This window comes from Eublepharis macularius, chromosome 5 (assembly GCF_028583425.1).
Source record: "Eublepharis macularius isolate TG4126 chromosome 5, MPM_Emac_v1.0, whole genome shotgun sequence".
Taxonomy (NCBI): Eukaryota; Metazoa; Chordata; class Lepidosauria; order Squamata; family Eublepharidae; genus Eublepharis; species Eublepharis macularius.
The window spans coordinates 135,097,240-135,118,298 of NC_072794.1; the positions used below are offsets into that span (position 1 = coordinate 135,097,240).

At 41.1% G+C, this 21,059-nt stretch overlaps 1 protein-coding gene across 1 annotated transcript; it reads right to left on the reverse strand.

Moving 5' to 3' along the window:
• Positions 1-3,708: 3,708 nt before the first annotated feature.
• On the reverse strand, positions 3,709-20,765 carry EIF2S2 (eukaryotic translation initiation factor 2 subunit beta). The gene is made up of 9 exons (XM_054980627.1): positions 20,556-20,765; positions 15,989-16,169; positions 14,850-14,953; positions 13,132-13,264; positions 11,995-12,095; positions 8,629-8,777; positions 5,837-5,893; positions 5,293-5,378; positions 3,709-4,168 (listed from the first exon to the last, which is right to left on the reverse strand). Exons 1-9 carry the CDS (start codon positions 20,568-20,570, stop codon positions 3,993-3,995), a joined length of 1,002 nt encoding a protein of 333 aa, XP_054836602.1. The 5' UTR covers positions 20,571-20,765; the 3' UTR covers positions 3,709-3,992.
• Between the last annotated feature and the right edge of the window lie 294 nt (positions 20,766-21,059).

Here is a 21,059-nt window from a genome sequence, read left to right on the forward strand (position 1 = left end):
ATCCAATTGTAGTCTACAGTTGCACACATAAGTGGCCTTGGGTTAATTGTTCATTGCCCCTTTAACTTTGTTCCACTGCACCCTCCCTCCTTTAACACTTATCAGAATGCTGTTCATTCAGAACTATTGCAGTTTATAGAGAAGTATCATTTTTGCACTGCAAATAAATGAGTTGCAAGCAACAGGGACTTGCACTACAGTTTCCATATGGTTTGCTGCCTGTTCCAAGAGCTTTCAAGGGGTAGGACTGAAGTATCTTTCCAGCCCCCAAACCTGCCATTCAACTACTACCCTTACATCCTGATCAAGCCACATGACTGAAACTGCAGGATACCACCATTGTTCAGCATACCACTCACAGAACAAGGGAGGCTGTGCCCCAACGAGTAACCCTACAGAAATTCACTAAGCATATACAATCCTGCTTCAAAGTCTCTCCAAAGACAATGGGTAGATGTACATGAGTACAGAATTACTCAAAACAGAGTGGGACAGATATATAGGATCCATTCCCATATCTTGAGATTGTCAACAGAGTTGGACTCTGTAATCCAGAGACACAAAAACCACAGATAATTTCCCTCACTCCAGCAATCTTTCCTGTCCCCAGGTCTATCCCTAGGGTCACAGGACTGCCTTGAACTATGTATGTTGGGGGAAGAGCACAATTTCCCCTTCTTCCAGCAGCAGCAGATAATCTCATAGAAGAGGCATAAAAGGCAATTTCATGCACCTCCCAGCTGCAGCTTCCTGATCTATGAGGCTGGCTATTAATCCACACATTCAGTGGCCCTGTGCACAAACTTTCCTGGGGTCAGAATTTAATCTCCAGTGAGTTTGGCACCAGAGACTGCTTTTGTATTTTTTATCTTGGCAACTTATTACAGTTTTTGGAAATCAGGCAAGGAGAATATGGAAACGGGGATAGTGAAGATGGCATGCAGATAGCACACAACCCTCATGCATGCTTGTTCAGAGCCTATCTACAAATCCTTTGAATCATTGCAAAGCCACTGGATTCCTCTGGAATATTAAAGTTGATTTTCCCTTACAGCGTCCTGCAAGATTGAGCTGTGGTAAGAACAGAGAAGGAAGCATGACAGATTCCACATCTAGGCAATTCCACTCTTTCAGAAAACAGTCGACTACTATCAGTCAAAAGCCAGAGCTATGCATACGTTGTATGCATGCCTAATCAGTGTTTTAAAGAATAACCAAACTGAAGGTTTCATTATGAAAACAAAAGCAGCTCTGGGAGAGCTTGTTTGTAACAATTATACAGAAAGAACATTACTGCCAGCACTAAAGCCTGTTTTTATATCATGCACAATAAGGAGACATGGAAATTAGTCCACCACAAAGTGGGTATTTGAAACACTTCAGTTTCCTATGAATGATAAACAAAATAAAAGCGTAACAAAACAATTTACCTCTAAGATGTTTGCATTGAGATTTTTAACCCCCACAAAACATGCTAATAATAATATTTGATGTATGTACTGCCCTTCAGGACAACTTAACACCCATTCAGAGTTTACAAACTATGTTATCATTATCCCCACGACCACCATGTTATGAGGTGGGTGGGGCTGAGAGAGCTCTGGAAGAGCTGTAACTGTCCCAAGGTCACCCAGCTGGCTTCAAACGGAGGAGTGGGGAATCAAACCTGATTCTCCAGATTAGAATCCTGCTGCTCTTAACCACTGCGCCAGTAGAAAGTGCTAACCTAGCCCTCTGAGGCTAAAGCAATCAAATCAGAACATTATGTTAAGTAGAGCCTTAATCATTCTTCCTACCCTCTCATTTAAGCAAAACATTCAAAGTAAAATTTGTGCTGACATTTTTATGCTCACAGAGCTCTCATCTCTTGCATGAAATTGACCATTGTAAATAGTTGCAGTGACTTCACCAAGCATAGAAGGCATGTGTGTTGAAACACCATCGGGCAATCAAATCCTAATGTCATGTCCTAAAAAGGGAGGGACAACTTTATAGTGATCAAATAATCTGTGTTATGCAGAACTGACCCTTTGAGGGGGGGGGGGGGGGGAAATCAAGACCAACATCCAAAGTGCTTTTCGATTCTGTTTGTAGTAGCTCCTGCATCAATAGAAAATACTCCTCTGAAGGTCTGCAGCCCTTCCTTGGTAGCACAAGGTATGCCATATAAGCCTATAAAATTATGGTGCGTTGGGAGGACGACGAAGATAGTTCATAGTATGACCAGGGTTCTTGAGGCTGTAAAAATATCCTGTGAAGACCACAATGCCATAGTAATGTTACACAAGAGGCACTGACCCTGTCTTTATTTCTTAAAAATATACATCCAATATTCATTACAACTCAAAACACTATTAAAAACCATTTAGAAAACCATGAGGCTTTACTGTCTCAAAAAATAAGGAAAAAACTGCTGGCATAGCTGAGTTATTAGTATGTATGAGCTAAAAATCAGAACAGAAACCCCCATGTTAAACACATTAAGAGCCAGCACCTATGGACCTTAATTTATTCAGGCTGCGCAAGTACTATGGTTAATTTTCAATACTATAAATACATGCTGCTGCTTTTCAGCCACATAAACACATGCCCGTGAACAGAATTATCCTTTATCTTGCTCATTAATAAATGTAAATTGCAAACTGATATCCTGAAGTAATACAGCAGTGAAAGGCACGCTTAACCTAATTCCAGTGATTGTTTCAATTGTTTTATGCCGGGCAACTAAGAAACCTCAGGAGCAGCATGTTCAAATCAGTCAACCTGGTTTTTATATCAGTGTTATATTATTGGTGGGATTAGCTCACCAAGAGCCAGTGTGGTATATGGAGAGAGTGACAACTAAGATCTGGGAAGCCCAGGTACAAATCTCCACTGCCCACTAGATGAGCCATGGGGCAGTCACACATTCTCAACCTAACCTAACTCACAGGGTCGCTCTGAGGATAAAATGGAGAACAGAACTATGTAAGCTGCTTTGGGTACCCCTTGGGGAGAAAGATATGGTATAACTGAATAAATGGTACAGTGAGGGAAGAGAAGCACACAAATGTCATAACACATGTCAGGCAAAAGTGAAAGGTTGAGACTGATGAGGGAGGGGAAAGCCATAGGCTTAGACGAACACTAGCATGTGTGAATCTTATTGTAACAGGATGTTTTAATTTACATTTCTGTAGAAGACATCTTTGTGCACCCTTGGAACTTAATCTGAGAAGTCTGTCATGCTAGCACAACTGAAAAACAAAACTGCAGAATGCTATAGTGAGTGTATTCTTACTGCACCATTTTTCTGAACATATACACACAAATGAATTAACTGTGTATTCTGAACTCATTTAACAAACTGCCAACTGGTATATGTTACTTTAAGAACTGTACTGGAGAGGCCCAGAGTACAGATGAAAGTATTGAGGTGAGCACTAACATACCAAGGGGAGCAGGACAGTAAATCTAACCCTAATGGAATCTAGACATAAATTAATATTGGTGGGATTAGCCCATATAGTTCTTACATGCATGGAGTCATTTAAGCGAAAGATGCCATTAATAGGATAGTCTATTCATTAGCTCTTACAATATACTTATTCAAAACAAACTGTTCTTTAGAATACACATCTCACCATTCTTTGAATGATATAATGCCTACATGATACCATAGCAATCATTTAATAGAGAAACAGAAGGAAAGATTCAAATGAAAGACAGTCACTGTTATAATAACTTTAATTTTTCTTGCATTTTACAGAAGTCTATGAACAGATTAAAAAGCACCTCCTTTTTCATCACACTTCTGACAGTTGGTAAAATATTCAGTTAGCGAATGTCAACAGTTTGAGGATCTGTATCTTGCAAGAATTTCACAGACCAACCCAAAGCCAAGCAGCTTTTACAATCTTGTTTTTTAATACATTGGAAATCCATTCAGGTTGTAAGCCTGTCCAGCCATTTGTGCCCAGATCACTTTGCAAAATCCAGTGTCGATCAACCAACTAGTTAGCTTTGGCACGGAGCTGCGCTCTCTTGCCCGTGACAGCCTGGAAACCAGTTTTGATGCTGGCAACAGAGCAGCGCGAATGGCAAGATTCGCACTGCAAAAAATATAATCTGGTGTCCTTCTGTAAGATAGTATCAGGTGACCGACACGTATGACAGGTGACATATTCCTCTGGGGAAACAAAACATAACATTAGCAACAATATTACTGCTGACAGCTGCCCAAAAATTCATGTATTCAACCATGTAGGTTTATTATCATTTTAGAAAAAAGAGCATTTAATTGTGTAAGGGCAGCCTAATTTCCGCAGACAGCTGCAAACCCATCTGGACTAGATTCAGGGTTGAAGCATGGAACTGACTACAATGCTACAAGAAGTAAACAAGGTGTTTTGCCAAGGTGACATCTCCATAGTAAACTTAATAGTAGCTCTCCACATGCCCTATAAATGCATTTCAAACTGTAATTTAATGCATAACATTTAACCCTAGCTTGCTTGTACATATTTCAGAGGCAAATGCTACTAGAATTCTACAAAAAAAATCAGCACATGCAGCGATCTGATGGGTGTGAACATGTTATTAAGAGGTAGCTTCAACAGTAGACGGGCATGCAAGTTACAGGAGAAGAAAGTGACTTGGCTGTGGACAGATTTGTAAGTCTTAATTCCGTTATTAGGTGTTGGGATACACCTTCCTTTGCTCAAGACTATGGAGAGCTACTACCAGGATACATGTTACTGAGCAGGATGGATTAATGATATTAATCTACCTAACAATTCGTCATGCTGGATGATGAGTTGGAAAGCAGCGGGTGCATTCTACCAGGGAACAATGGTGTGGGAAAGCTGGCATCAGTTTTTACAAGTCTGGGGCCCTGATAAAAATTTGGATTGATAAAAGGCATTTTGAGTTGTATTTCGATTTCCAAAATTAAAACTCATTCCCTCAGTTTATCACCAATAATCTTGATACCACTGTAGGCTAGCAAGAAGGGCTAAACAATCTTTATGCCATGAATAACTTACAAGGTGCTTTACTAAGAAGGGGTATTAGAAATTCTTCTTCACTTCTTCCAAATTGCTTCATGGTTTTTACCCAGAATATATGGACCACATACATTACCATTTAAACTAAATAGCAAATCATGCGACTCATGTGTAAGAGCTCACAGGACAGAAACACCAATTTCAAAAATCTAGAGACATGGCCAAAAGCATGGAATCTAGAAAAATCTAGAAATGTGACCAAAAGCATGGAAAATGGAATTAACATGCAACCGAAAAATATACTTACTGATATATCTTCTCAAGACGTTTTCTATCTGTTTTTGTTGGAACCTTCCTTTGATTACAAGTTGGTTATTACCATCTATAGAGCCACTAATTTGAAAGAAGAATTTTGTAATTCAGAATTGAACGAGCACAGTAGGGCACATAAAGTAGAGGCTGCAAGATCAGAGAACATCTAAGCTTGAATCCTATGGCTGCATGAAATGGCCATGGTGACAGGCACTTCCCACCATTACCTTCGTAAAGCAGCCCTCTCCAACTCAGGAAAGGTCACTGTCATGGACTGTGACCATGATTCTGTACAATTCCCCCCACTTCACTGCTGTGAAAAGGCAGCGAAAAGGTTTTCCCTTACAGCCTATGGATCCAACCAACAGTATATGCCAACAATATGCAATGCCCTATCCCACATTTCCAGCTTTTAGACACAGTTTTGAAACTAAAGATTGGATCTATTGAAATTTCACTTAGCAAAAGCTATAATATGTAGTACCTGTATTCATGAGACTCTGAAGTAATTATGTATTCTAGAAAAATCAAGTACTTACCTTGTACCCAATTCTGCAAGCAAAAAAGCCAGGAGATGCTTCGGCTGGCGATGTAATCTAAAATATAAAATAAGAGACGTTTGCCCATGTGCCATCACAAAAAAAAAGGGTGCTTCATACTTAGAGCAAATACACAACAAAATAATGGCACCAAGTAATTAAAAGCTCAGTCTTATTTTAAGCACGTCATCTGACTTAGCACAAATGATTCCCCAGAGATCTGACAGATGAGAGAATATAACAAATGACACATTCATGCCATGTTCTAAACAAAATATTTGGAAAGACGTGTTTGAGCCTATTTGAAAAGAACAGAACATCCTAGGGAAAAGAATTAAGAAAGGAGCTTCTGCTAGAACAGAAAGAGGACAGTGATTACCACAAGGGGATGAATGTAAATATCACATCAAGCCTTCTTGTGAAAAAGTTTTAGACAAATTCACAAAAAGCCATCCAATATCAATCTAAGGGAGATGCTTTCAGTCAAGTAAGACCAGGCCCTTTTAGTAACTAAAACAAAAGACAGCCTAGTACTCAAAACAGACGAGACCATGGAGTAATTGATATTTCAATTCTGTACAACTACCAGCATGAAATGGCTGGTTTGCACCTCAAGAACTTTGACACAGTAGACCATGCCATCCTGTCAAGGTGTTTAGAGACAGAAGTGTGCATCAAAAGACGTGTCTTGGACTGGTTTAAATAGTTTCTCATGGAATGGACTCAAAGGGTTGCCATCAGCTATCAGCTATCTCCAGAATGGAAATTATCTTGCAGGGCTCCACAGGTGCAATCTTATCTCCCATGTTATTCAACCTCTATGTAAAGCCTTTAGAACTCATTCACAGCTTCTGAGCGGGATATTATCAATATGCAGATGACACCCAACTATATATCTCACTATCCAAGTCCCCATAGGCTGCAATAGAAATCTTGGGTCGCTGCCTGACAACTGTGGTCAAATGACTGAAAATGAACAAACTGAAATTAAACCCAGAAAAGGAAGAAATGATGCTTATTGGGAAGGCAGAAATCTTGAAGGACACTGTATTTCCCACTTTTGATGGAGTTCCTCTGACACTTGCAGACTCGTTAAGTGCCTAGGGGTTATACCGGTTCTAGTGCTACTACTAGAAAAGTAAGCTAAGGCAGCCACAAAAAAATGCTTCCTACAAGCTCACTCTGGCCTGAAAGATGGCTTCCTACCTCGACATGGCTGATTTGGCCACCAGGATCCACGCTATGGTAATATCAAGACTTGACTATTGTACCATACATGGTTCTACCGTCTTACGTTAACTAGGAGACTCCAGTTGGTGTAAAATGCTGCAGCTTGGCTGTTATCAGGAGCGAGCAGGAGCATGAATATCACTCCCATTCTGCAGTCACTCCATTGGCTGCCTGTCAGTTACCAATCAAGGTACACATATAAAGCTCTTCATGTCCTTGGTCCAGTATACCTATGGGACCACCTATCTCACTATATTCTTCAACGTCAGCTTCGCTCATGTGAACAGGGTCTCTTGCCGGTGCCACCCTGCACATGGGCGAAATCAACAGCCACTCATACATGTGGATTCTCTGTGGTGGCCCCTGCCCTATGGAATGGCCTGCCTGAGGAGGACAGGAGAGCCCCCATTCTCCTGGCTTTCTGAAAACGATGCAAAACTGAATTATTCAAAAGGGCTTTTTTTAACTCAGATAGGAGGGCTGTATTGTAGGGAGGTGGTCTCAAAGAGATGCTTCACTAAAGAGAAAGGGATTACAGACTTCACCAGTATGTTGCCTCACCACTATGCTGCCTAACGTCCTATCTGTTGCTTAAGTATGTGTTCCTATGTACTACTTGTTGTTTTAAGTATGGTCCTACTGGACTGTTCTATGTTGTCTAATATCAATCCAAGTATTGCTTATGCTCTGTTTCAGCATTTCTTCAAATCTGTATTGGATTTTTGCTAATGTTATATCTTTGTAAACTCATTTTTTTATCCTAGCATTGTTTATTGAAATGTCCTTGATACTGACTGTACTAACCTCACACTATGTAGTCCGCCTTGAGTCTCAGTGAGAAAGGCAGACTTTAAATGACACAAATAAATTCTGCAATCATAGCGCATAGGATTCAATATTCTATTTCTGTTGTCTCATCCTAAATGCAACATAAGCACGTTTTCATCTTTTGCCTTTATGTATTATGGGTTCCATAAAAAAACCATTCATTCCACAAAACAGAGCATTATGCAACTGAACATACATTTGGGCACATCAATGTCAGTCAGCTGAAAACATCAGATAAAAAAATATGAAGAAAAACAAAATAAACAACCCCAAGTAAAGACACCTGGCAGCAGCATATCTACAGTTTAAAACATGTCTTCTATTTGCCATTTCTAGAACTGCCAGACATGAACTGCACCTTCATCAAAATAATATCTGAAGCAGTAATTGGCATTGATCAACATCTTCAGATCACAGTTGGGTGATGTTTGAAGAGTTAAGACTCTTCAGATATAGGATACTATGAACACAGTCCTACTGGAGATTTCTTTCAAACAACAATTTGAAATAATGCATCTGGCTCTTGTGTAACTCCCACCAATGTTGATAGGAATAAGAAGACCATCTACTACAAACCTGCTTCACTTGAACCATTCTTCCTTGAGTACTGAGCAGTTCTTGCCTCTCAACTCAATGGAATTAAATATTCTCTGTGCCCAATTCTCACTGTGCCTTTCACTTTTTGGCTATCATGCCCTCCCACCACCAAAAAGTCACAACATGACCAGACTTACAGCTTACAAATATCTGTGAAGTTGACAAATGATGTTTTCTTGGTTCCTACTCTTACAACTTGGGGAGGCTTCATGACAAATTTTCTTTTTTCACCAGCTACCATATCTGGATTTTTTTCCCGCATAATGTTAAATACTCGATTCAGCAACTGAAAACACATGAGGAAGAACTTTAACATCATTAATAAATCATGAATCATCACTGTTGCACTTCCATACTGTGTATTTAGGACAGCTTGATACAGAATCAAGTGAGCATACTGAAAAGAATGGGTTGGATTCAGTCCTCTTTTCTGCTGGTAAAAAAGGGGGTCCTTTCTGCTCACCCATAAAAGCTATGCTAGGGATCACATGAACAAAAAACAATGTGGAATGAGGGCTGTAGTAATAAAAAGCATAGTGCTTTTCATTGAACTGCTTTAGCTATAACATAATATCTTTACTTAAGAGAGGTTATCAAAGTGTCTTGTACGAATTTTGCCAAGAAAATATTGACCAAAGTGAACTGCGCTGGCTGGGTGTACATTCCACTCACTGGCTCAAACTGAAAGGCAGAAGAATTGGAACAAGATGCAACAAAGTAATTTTGTAACATTAGATTCCACTAGAACTGCAAGCACCTTCTTTTCACCTCACATTTTGAGGACCATGCCACAGGTTTTGGGGTACCAAAAAGTTACTGTTCTCTTACTCCTGAAGTACTGAGCCTTGACTTGTAACACATGCACTTACACTCCCTGCTAGGTCATGAATTATACTGGGAACAGGATGGGGAGTTTACTTCTTCCCCCTTCTGCTTCCTAGTACACTGGTCTTCAGTCCATTGGTCAGGATGCTCAGGTGGTCCCAGAGGACTACCAGCACGGTTGTGAGCTGCTGTTCCCTCACTGCCTTTTGGAAGGATTTGATACTAGTGTGCATGTGCAGAGAGCACGAATGTCAAGCCTCCCTTGGCATGCACACTTAAAAGGAGCAGCAGGACCATAAGCAAAAGTCATTCAGCAGCATAGAGGGCGCTACACATTAAGCTGCCATATAGTGACTCAGACCACAAGCCCATCTAGGTCAGTACTATTTACTCAGACTAGCAGCAGCTCTCCAGACAGAGGTCTTTCACATCACCAACTAGCTAATCCTTTAACTGGAAATGCCAGGGACTGAACCTGAAACCTTCTGCTTGCTAAGCTAAGCAGATACTTTACCATTAAGCCACGGCTCTGAACCCCAAGTTTCAAGTGAATTGGACCAAGGGGTCAAATTCTATTCTCCAGTGTATCCTATTGGGGGGAGGGGGAAAGCTCATGCTAGCTCAGGACAAAGAAGCCTCAGCCAACACACAAGAGCAACTACCACTCACCCAAAGCCTCCCAGAAAGAACCAACAAAGCCCCAAAGAACCAGAGAATCCCAGCAAAAACAAACTGACAAACAATTCACAGCGAAGCTGCAGCTTGCCCCCCTCCTCCCCTTTCACAGGATCCCCGGGCTAGCAAGTGAGGGAACTTTCATAGGTGAATGGAATTGCAAACTAAGAAGAGCTGAATTGTGTCCAATCACAGTTCTCTCATAGACCACAAATATCCCCTTCAGGTCTCCGGAAAGATTGCCCCATAGAGAATAATGGACCCAGTTAGCTCTGAATATTTTCATATTTAACTGGGAGCGCCATACTGGTATATCTAAGAATCTCGGCAAGGTATTTTTCATACATATTTTCAGATCAGATGTACCAAGCTGCTATTCCTGTCCAAGTGCCTCCATCAATTACAGAAACTGCGATTACTTGTAATACAGGAAAACAGTATTACCTACAGTATTACCTGCAAATAAAAAGTATGGAAACATGCAATATCCTTCTAACTAAACACTAAAGAAAACAGAATTTTGCCACCTTAATTCCAAGGAGGTAAAGTGAAATGGAAATGTTTGACTACTTAAACTTCCCTTTGTTCATATGGTGGTGGTGGAGAGCACCTCAAGTCATAGTTGACTTATGGCACCCCCACCCCCACCCCCAGTGGGGTTTCCATGGCAAGAGACTAACAGAGGTGGTTTGCCATTGCCCACTTCTGCAACCCTAGTCTTCGTTAGAGGTCTCCCATCCAATTATTAACCAAGGCCGACCTGCTTAGCTGCTAAGATCTGACAAGGTCAGGCTCACCTGGCTAGCCAGGTCAGGGCTTGTCCATGTGAGTACATCATAATTCAACAATTTCTGCAGCTAGAGAAGTATGGCACATAATATCACAACAACATCAATTTGACCCATTTCACATGCTAAACTAACATTATGGGCAAATCTAGATTTAAAGATTGGGAAGAAATCTTTCTTATGGAAGGCATGGACAGAAAAGGGAATTTTTATCTTAGATCAATTGATAGGTAATGATGATGAGTTTTCATCATTTTTCCAACTGCAGTCTAAATAGGATTTGCTGAATGGCAATATTTACAACTGCAACATTTGTTGGTGTCCAAATAAGGTCTGGCAGCTTTGAGTGCTTCAGAATCTCCCCCACTTTTGGAGATTCTTACTGAATCAGTACAGAATCAAGATGCAATATTTGTATATAAATATTTGAGGTCAGTTAATAAATATGCTACACAGAACCTTACAGATGAATGGAATAACGATCCAATTTTGCTAAAGCAATGGGATAAGGCTTTAAGCCATATACCTGTTGCTACTATGGATCTTAAGTTGTGACTTATTCAGTAAAAATTACGTTTAGGGTATATTGGACACCACAATGTCTTTTTACTAAAGGTTTAAGGACAAAGTATAACTGTTGACGGTGTAATTCACAAAATGGATCTCTTAAGCATATGCTTTGGACATGTTTACTTATTCTTTCCCTTTAGGAAGAAGTTATTAGTCATAATAATTTTATGTTAGAAAACTCAAGTATTTTTGAGGATATTAATGTACTACTTGCCTGTCTCTTGGAATGGAAATGGAGTCTCCATGCCCTTACACTTGCTAAAAGACTTATACTTCAACATTGGAAAGACAAAAGCCCATCTCCTGTAAATCACTGGACTGAGGACCATATATATTTACCAACATTTGCATGTATTGCATATAGAAGACAACTGCATATGGACTTATTTTTGGATATTTGCAAATCTTTTCTACATACCTATCTGCCAATAGCATTTTTGAAACCAGCACTGTTTTCTTTTTACTCCACTCTTTTAAAATGTTTTGCACTAATAAAAATGTTTAAAAATTTTTTTAGAAACATGCCACAGGTTTTATGTAAATCTACAGCAACATTTAGGTTTACTACATTGTTTGCTAATGCACCCATAAAAAAGGAAATCACTTTTAAACAGAAAAATTATAAATAAAATGGAAAATATTTACCTCATCATATGTGTAATCCCTCTCTGTGCCTGCCCATGCAGGTCCCAACTGCGAGCTAAAAGAGATTCCATCATCTTTTTTGCTGTCTTCATCCTCCAATGCTGTAGGGTAAGAAACATGTTTGAAATCCACTAGGAAGCTGTTTCCAAATTAAACATGATGCAAGTATGAGATATAAAGAAAACTTCAAGCTAATCACACCCCAGAAGCTGCCCACTGCTTGCTTTTCAGAGAATCCTTTCTACAGCAGCCACACAACCCCCATGAATATGCAAGGGGGGGAGAGAGTGAAGGGTGTACCTGACTGGCCACAGCTGCTTATGATACAAGGAAACACTCAGCTCCCTACTCTCCAGGCAATAAAAACACTTTGAGCATATACTGAGGGCTCATGGGACCTTGAAGGACAAAACTACTCCATTATTTGTGTAGTTTGCTGTAGGGGACGGTGTACGGTAACAGGCATATAGCAAACCTGTGTATTTCAATTTTATCTACCTCATACAAAATCTCTCTTAGGTCGTATCTACCATACCCAACAAAGAGCAAGCAGAACACAGTTACTGATAGGGATCTTTTCTAATCCCTTCAGCAAACTCCCCAAACCTCTCATTGCAGGAAAAAGAAAGCCAAGCAAGCGAAGGGATTACACTGAGGGGAGGGGGAGAATGCAAAATCATCCTTGCCTTGCTCTTAGGCCAACAGACCCTTGCATCAAAATAATGAGAAGATGGACATCCTTGAAATTAAGTCTCAGAGGCTGAGAATATTCCCTTTTTCAACTTCCCCCCACCCTTTCATATTCCCTACAGGCAGCCTCGAGACAGACCATCATTATGCCTCTTTCCCACAACACCCCACTGGAATTAATGAGAAAGCAAGCATGGAAACAATTGGGGCACACAACAGAGCAGAAACTGGTACTAATAAAATGCAGGATAGGAACTGGCTCAAGATCTAAAAGATGAATGTAGTGGAACAGCTGAAGTAGATAAGTTTGGAGACTCTCATGGCAGAAATCACTTACAAGAGCAGCACCTTTTCCTCTGCACTCCACATATCAGTTGCAAGGCCCCCTTTCTGAACACATCTGTAACATTTCTAACTTTCATCTACAGCAAAAGATCTCTAGTGTACCTTCGTCCTTATCCATCACTTCATCCTCATCTGGAAACTTCACAGTCTTCTTTTTCTTCTTCCTTCCAAGCATGATATCAAGGTCATCTTCTGGTTCTACTGGCTCTGGTACGTCACCCTCAATTTTCAGTTCCTTTTATAAAAAGTGTGATGGAAGATATACAATGTTTGTAGGTACAAATAATAATAACGTAATAATTTATTTATATACCGTCCTTCAGGAGAACTTAACACCCGCTCAGAGAGGTTTACAAAGTATGTTATTATCCCGATGACAAACAAACATCCTGTGAGGTGGGTGGGACTGAGAGAGCTCCAGAAAACTGTGACTGACCCAAGGCCACCCAGCTGGCTTCAAGTGGAGGAGGAGAGAATCAAACCTGGTTCTCCAGATTAGAGTCCCACGCTCAGTCCCACCAAACTGGCTCTTAACTGACATTAATAGTAAAACACTGTACATCCATTTGAAAATATGCAATACTATATTGGTCATGAGACATGCATCACCCTTGTAATGCAAGTAAATTTTAGAACCACACTTGCACGGGTCTGTATGTCACTTGCGGAAACACTGTCTTTTGGAACTATTTTTTTTTAAAGCCCGCCACATGCACACACCAACCCCAAGTGCAACAATGCAATCCCATGTAGAGTTACTCCAGTCTAAAAACATTAATTTCAATTAGCTTAGACTGAAATAGCATATGACTGTACTGAAGCCTCCTGTTGCACAGTCACCCAGTGCTTACAAGACCAAGGGAAGCTGGCTGTCAATCAAACTACAAGACCTAGCTGTAGATGCATTTGGACTACAAGTTATACCAGCCTTTCCATAGTGGGTAGAGTAACATACTTAACTCCTTGCTGTAAAAAACTGCACATCTTTCATAGTATATTCTGTTCTCCTTAACTTCATCTCACCCATCACACCACAGAGAGTACTACAAAATGTTATGCAATTGCTGCATGGCTTCCCTCACTGGTGTTGCTACATTGTGCTGGCAGCATAGGCCTAGTCCATAAACGCTGAGATGTGAGGAATCAGATAGTCAAACAGCATTACAGGACAACTTCATCTTGTATTGCACTTGAGAATAGTAGAAGCAGAAAAAGAAAAATCATTTAAAATAACAAATCCTTCACTTGTATGAAGAAAGTGATGGTAAGATACATATGAGTCCTGCCAATCGCAAAATAACAATCTATTTATATCAATAATTTATGTCCTGCAACTGAATCATGCAGATAAATTTTAGTTAACGGGGCTGAGAGTGAAGGGTATGGATATATTGTCAGATGCCATCTTAGTTTTTTGTCTGTACAAACAATAGTAAAGGAAAATTAGTTTCTCTTCAACAATGAATGGTATATTTAATTTGCTAAGTTCTCACAATTCCAGCAATACCCTCAAAAGGTCATACTGAGGTTCTGGTAATGTGCAAACTTAATTTACTTATCTAATCAATTAGCTGCCCAACCAAAATGACCAGTCAATTAAGAGTTCTTCAGCTGGGAGACAGTCCTAGAATATGCCACTTTAATATTGGTCTTCTCTGAGTAGCTAGTAAAACAAGTTCAAATGCCAGAGTTATTCTCCTAATTTTAATCTCAGAGCGTACAAAGCACCTCCTGACAAATCATGTTGTGAAGGCAATGGGAAAAATCTGTTTTAAAGATGACAAGTCTCAGACACAGCCCTCAACTGCATGCTGACCAACCTTTACACCCTCTTCGGCTTCATCTATATCAAATATCTTTTTAGTTTTCTTCTTCTTCTTCTTTTGATTGAAGAAGGTTAGGTCATCTAGGTCATTTGACGCATCTAAAATTGAAAAACTACACATTACAAGGAGTCTGGTTGTGAGCAGTTAAGAGAATGGAAGAACACACCTGCAGGATATCTAAGCAACTCAAAGTATTTGGGGGTGATTCTCAGGACTCAAGAAACACTCATTTTTAAATGAGTGTTTAGCTGTTGATTTTTAATGAATGCTTACTGACTTAGGAGCAGTGCCACATTGAGCTAGTTGTTTGAAATCTAAGACACAAGCAGATGTTACTGCCAAACAGTTCTTCAAGCATCTTCAGAAGCACCCAAGAAATGAATCTACATATTCTTCTGCATATAGCATCACATGAATGGAACAGCATGCGGTACCTCAACTAAAATCAAGATGTGCCAATTAAGAGTTGTGGCTATAAGAACAGAAAAGAACCAGCTGTCGGTTGCAACACAAGCAGCAGCCTGTGTGCCTCAAGCTCAACATGCCATAGAACAGGGATTTTTATAAATCACATTTCCCCATTACTCAGAGATGCTTAGCAACTGGGGGCAGGAGAGCAAGTGCAAGATCTGTGCAAAAAGAAAGCAGTTTATAAAATGAAAAGAGCACCATATGAATGGTCCAGATAGGTTTCTCATAAACTGCAGACAAAGTAAGTGTATTGGGCATGAGGAGAACATTCTTACCAGTTTGTCAAGTATTGTAAAATATATACATATATATGTACATATGTATGTACATATACATACATATGTTAGGTATACTTCAGCACAAACAGCAGCATAAACAGTTTCTCTTATTCTATTTTCATGACAATTTTGCAAGGAAGGTTAAGTCGCACAAAAGAGCAAGCTGCCAAAGGCTGCTTTTGAAGCTTCATGGCGGAGCAAGGATTTGAACCAAGGTCTGAAATCAACAACTACCACCATTTAACAGCTTTTTGCAAAAGTTTTCAAGAGCACAATGCATCATACATAATCTCCTGTGGAGCAAGTGGGGAAAATAACCTTCACCAGTGTACCCGCCTTTACTACGGAAGGTAATATTTTCATGCTAACCTATGCGCAGCTTACCTTTTCTCCGGAAGTCTTCTTCATCAGCTTCTGTATCCTTGTCCTCTGCTGGCTCTGGCTCGACTTCTTTTGTTTCTGATAACTGTGTTTCTTCTGTTTGTGTGTCACCTCCTTCTTCATCAAGCATAAAAGGCTTCTTTTTCTTCTTCTTTTTCTTGCTCATAGTGGGATCAAAAATCATCTGCAAGTAATAGTAGCTCATTAGGCAAATTCAGAATATTTTTAAAAAGAGGAACAGATTTCTCTAGATTTGAAGGCTGAGCAAGACTATTACATGCATTTAGGCAACAAGCAAAATACCACTAGAATTAGGATTTCAGTCACATACTATAGGGTAATTTCATAGGGTTGGAATCCCACCAACAGAAAGAATTTCTATCAGTGGAGCAAGTTTCTGCAGCCCAAAAGGCCCCCAGAATGCTGTTCCTAAAGGAGAGGAGACTCCCAAGAACAGTGAGAGGGAGGGCGCAGAGGTCTGATGAGGGAAGAAACTGGTAAAAATAAAAAACCAGCAGTTTTCTGCTAGATCCTAGCCATAATTTTTATCCAGCACTATTTACAATTCTATGGTTGGCGTCATAGAACTTTGATAATTTTTTAATCTCCCCTTATTCCAAGAACTAAAAACCCCATTCAACTTAAACAGCTTTGAAGATAAAAGCTGAGTATACTGAAGCACTTCTGAGTTTCCTGTTTATATACTGATAAATGTCTCAATTGCACAGCAGCAAAGAACACCCGGAGAGTTCTCAACAATGATACATAAAAAGTTCTTAGGTCACACCATGGTTTGAAACTTAATTACTACTCTGAACATCTAAAATGGAAATCCCTTGCTTTACTAACGCCAGCTAGTTAAGCAGGACTTAGTACTAAACAAAATGCACTATATTATCCTGAAGCACCCTGCAAAGCACAAGAATTATATTTAAAGACAGCAATTAACCAGGTTTGGGGACCAATTTAATATACTGAGCTAACTCAACCCATATTTAAGATATTCTCAGAGAACTGAATCCTATACTACAACAAACTATTTGTGTTTATAGAAGGGATTTTTGTTACTGTGGTCCATAAAAGTCCCCCCAAATGATACTCCTGAGAGTCAGTGAACCCTAAGGGACAACACTGGGTGCAGCAGGAATGCCAGAAGTCACCAACCATTCCTCTTGCATGAGTTCATGATGGGGGGGGGGAGAGGAATTTCCACCAGTTTCCTTTCTGATTGCAGCTCTGGCACACCATCCCATGTGTCCCTTCAACCCTTAGAAACAGTTTTTCAGGCCTGCAGTGGAATATGTAGGTGACAAAAACTCCTTCTAGGAATTTTTTCCATTTGCAGTAATATAGGACTTAATCCTGTGACAGCAATACATCATTAAACATCTGCACTGCTGTGCAATAAAAGTGAACAAAAAACTCAATATTATCTCCAAGCCATATATACTCACTAGTTCGATGGGGGGGGCACACTACAAAGTGGGCATCAAAGGATGTGCCTTGGACTGGTTTATATCGTTTCTTTTGGAACGGACTCAAAGGGTTGCCATTGGAGATCAGCTATCTCCAGAATGGGAACTATCTTGCAGGGTTCTGCAGGGCACAATCTTATCTCCCATGTTATTCAACCTCTACATAAAGCCTTTGGAAGAACTCATTCACAGCTACAGAGTTGGATGTCATCAATATGCAGAAGACACCCAACTCTCTCTCTCGCTATCCAGGTCCCCACAGGATGCAATAGAAATCTTAGATCACTGCCTGACAGCCGTAGTGAAGTGGCTGAAAAACAACAAACTAAAATTGAACCCAGACAAGACTGAAGTGATGTTTGTCGGAAGTTAGAGATTTTGAAAGACATTACACTCCTCACTTTTGATGGAGTTCCTTCGACCCTTGCAGACTCAGTTAAGAGCCATGGGGTTATAACTGGATCCAGCGCTACTAGTAGAAAAACAAGTTCAGGCAGCCACAAAAAACGCTTACTGCAATCTCACTCTGGCCTGGAAGATGGCTTCTTCTCTCGACACAGCCGACCCTGACCACCTAGATGCATGCTATGGTAACACCAAAACTTGACTATTGTAATGCACTATACATTGGTCTCCCACCTAAGTTAACTAGTAGGCTCTAATTAGTGCAAAATACTGCAGCTTAACTGTTATCAGGAGCGAGCAGGAACATGAACATCACTCCCATCCTACAGTCACTCCATTGGCTACCTGTCAGTTACCATGCTCAGTTCATGGTAATGGTTATTACATAGAAAGCCCTTCACGGCCTTGGTCCAGCATACCTATGGGACCACCTCTCTCCCTATGTCCCTCCACGGCAGCTTTGCTCACCTGAACAGCGTCTCTTGCAGGTGCCGGCCTGTACATGGGCAAAATCAACAGCAGCCCATACACGGGCTTTCTCTGTGGTGGCCCCTACCCTATGGAACAGCCTGCCTGAGGTCAGGAGAGCCTCCACCCTCCTGACTTTCCAAAAACAATGCAAAACTGAATTAATCAAAAAGGCCTTTTTTCTCAGCTGAGGGTGATATTATAGGAAAGGGATCCCAGATGTTTCGCTAATGAGTTAGAAACCACAGATTTCACCATTATGTTGGCTTACATATTATCTATTGCTTTAAATATATATTCCTATATACAACCTGTGCTTCATGTTGTTTAATGTCAGTCCTAGAACTGATTATGTTCTGTTTCAGCAATTCTTCAACCCCATATTGGATCTTTGCTAATGCTATGTCTTTGTAAATTTGTATTCATTTACCCTATGACATTGTTTATGGAAATGTTCTTGACACTATGGAAATGCCTGCCCATGTCCTTGCTACTAGTTGTACTAATCTCACACTATGTAAACCACCTTGAGTCTCAGTGAGAAAGGCAGACTATAAATGACATATATAAAAAAATAAACAAAAAATATTCACAAAGCTAATGGAACCTGACCATCAGCCATGAAAGTGTTTTCATGTTCACATTCGTATAAGTAATTTCTCATGAACGTTTGATTCATCATACATGCTTAAAGTTAAACTGGATTGAGCAATGCACCCATGGAGTACTAGTGCAAGGAATATAGAAACAATATGGTTATTTTATATAGTGTGGTAAGTTGTTTATCATTCATATATACGTACATTGGACTGGACCAAAATCTGCAAAACCTTAAGGTGACTTAAGGTTTTGTCAGGTTTTTTCCCCCACGCCTACCATGGTCACAAACCTCTCTAGCTTACCTGTTTCTGCAATGCTGGAGACAGCCTACATAACTTAAAGTCATGGATAAGGATGCAAACTTCACGCAGGAAGCCCTGAATGTTTGCAGGCAGTGGTATCATTGAATGAATCCAGGACAGCACACTTGGTTTTCCCTTCCTCTCTTATATCATAACCCTGTTAGGTAGGTTACAGTGATTTATCCATGAAGCAAGCTTCATAGCAGAAGGAGGAATTTCAGTCCTTGCTCTCAATCTGTTATTATCTACTACACAGGCACTAGAAATGTCAAGGATGTCTTGAAATCTCTCATTCCTAAACACTAGCATCATTAGTATAAACTATTATTGAGAAAATTACTAAACCATAACCACTCCATCAAGCCAACTCAGAATCAAGACAAGTCACATACAGCTTTAACAACCGCATAAATGCACATAAGATTCTGACTAAAAATGAATAAAAGCTTGCCTTGCTTATACCTGAAACACTGTCCTCAATGTCTCTCTGCTCTGACAAAAGACAGAATTAATTTTACACAAACCAGCAAAAGGAGTATTTCCATCACAAGCACCACCTAAAATATTTAAGGAAGCAGTGTTACCCTAAGCTTGTTCTGAACAAGCACTCATCCAAACACCAGCACAGCATCTTAAAGCCACAAACCGATTCAAATAACATAGTATGTAACTACTGCTTAGAGCCATAATTTCCTGTAGCACAAAGGCAGAATCCTTAAGAAGCTGGAAAAGGGAGTTTTACTGACTCTCTACATTATCACATCACTTCACTGATTGCTATTTGTGTTCAGCACACACTCAAAGCATATAAAATGAGGCTTCCACTGACAATGTATATGAACCACCCTTTCGGACTAGAGTCCAGAATTAAGAGGCGCTTCGTCCTGCACGTTACACGGTGCAATTGGTCTCAATCCTCTCTCTGAGACAAGAGTCACGTGAACGAAGCATTCACACTATAACCTATACTCTTAAAGAGAAAGTAGCCGCTCAATGAGCTTCAGTTAGGTAGCCGTGGTGGTCTGCAGTAGAAAAGTAAAATTCGGGTCTAGCCGCGCCTTAAGAGACTAACTAGATTTCCAAGCCACCCCTCATTTCGCGGCGGGAACAGATACGGGAAGGGGAAGGGGGGGCGTCTTCTCAGGGCCCTTCCAGCGCCCCTCCTTTTAAAAGCGGTGCGTGAGGAGCCTCCTCTAGCGCGGCGAGAGGCGGCCCAAGCAGAGCCACTGCAGGGCGCAGGCAGGCTTCGGGCCCGGTTCCTCACATGGCGGCAGCCACAGCCCCGGCCTGGCGCCACGCGAGGCCAAGCCGCGCCCTCACCTCGTCTCCCGACATGGCTCCGACTCGGCCTGGTGGTCAAGGAGGAAGGCAAAGAGGGGCCCCGTCTGAGAGGAAAAGGGCGAGCGAGGGCCCGACTCTGCCGGCGAAGGAACTCGGGCGGGGGTCACGCTGCAGCTCCCGACTCCTCTCTCTCGCCCTCGCCGCCGCGCTCAGCTCTTGCATCAGCAGCAGCAGCGGGGGGAGGAGCCTGGAAGCTACCTCGCCCCTACCGCTACCCCGGATGAACGCATGCGCCGCCCGTTCTGCCTCAAGCTTCTCGGGAACTGTAGTCCAAGGACTGCGCACGCGCAGTACGAGGGACATTCGGAATCCGAGGCTGGGGAGGTTGCTGGGAGGCTGTGTGAGGAGGCGCGTTGCTAAGAGGAAGTGGGCGGTGCCTCTTGGGTACGGCCGAAGGAGAAAGTCCGGTTTGGGGAGGGAAATGCCGGTTAGGTGGGGGGATGACGAAGAGTGGAGCTGGGCGTTAAGGCTTGGAAATGGAAG

Excerpts from the sequence above, each read along its gene's own strand:
- EIF2S2 (XM_054980627.1), bottom strand. Across the intron at positions 14,954-15,988 it reads AGAAGACTTCCGGAGAAAAG|ATGCGTCAAATGACCTAGAT; the intron begins GTAAGCTGCGCA and ends TTTCAATTTTAG. Across the intron at positions 8,778-11,994 it reads GGGATTACACATATGATGAG|TTGCTGAATCGAGTATTTAA; the intron begins GTAAATATTTTC and ends ATGTGTTTTCAG.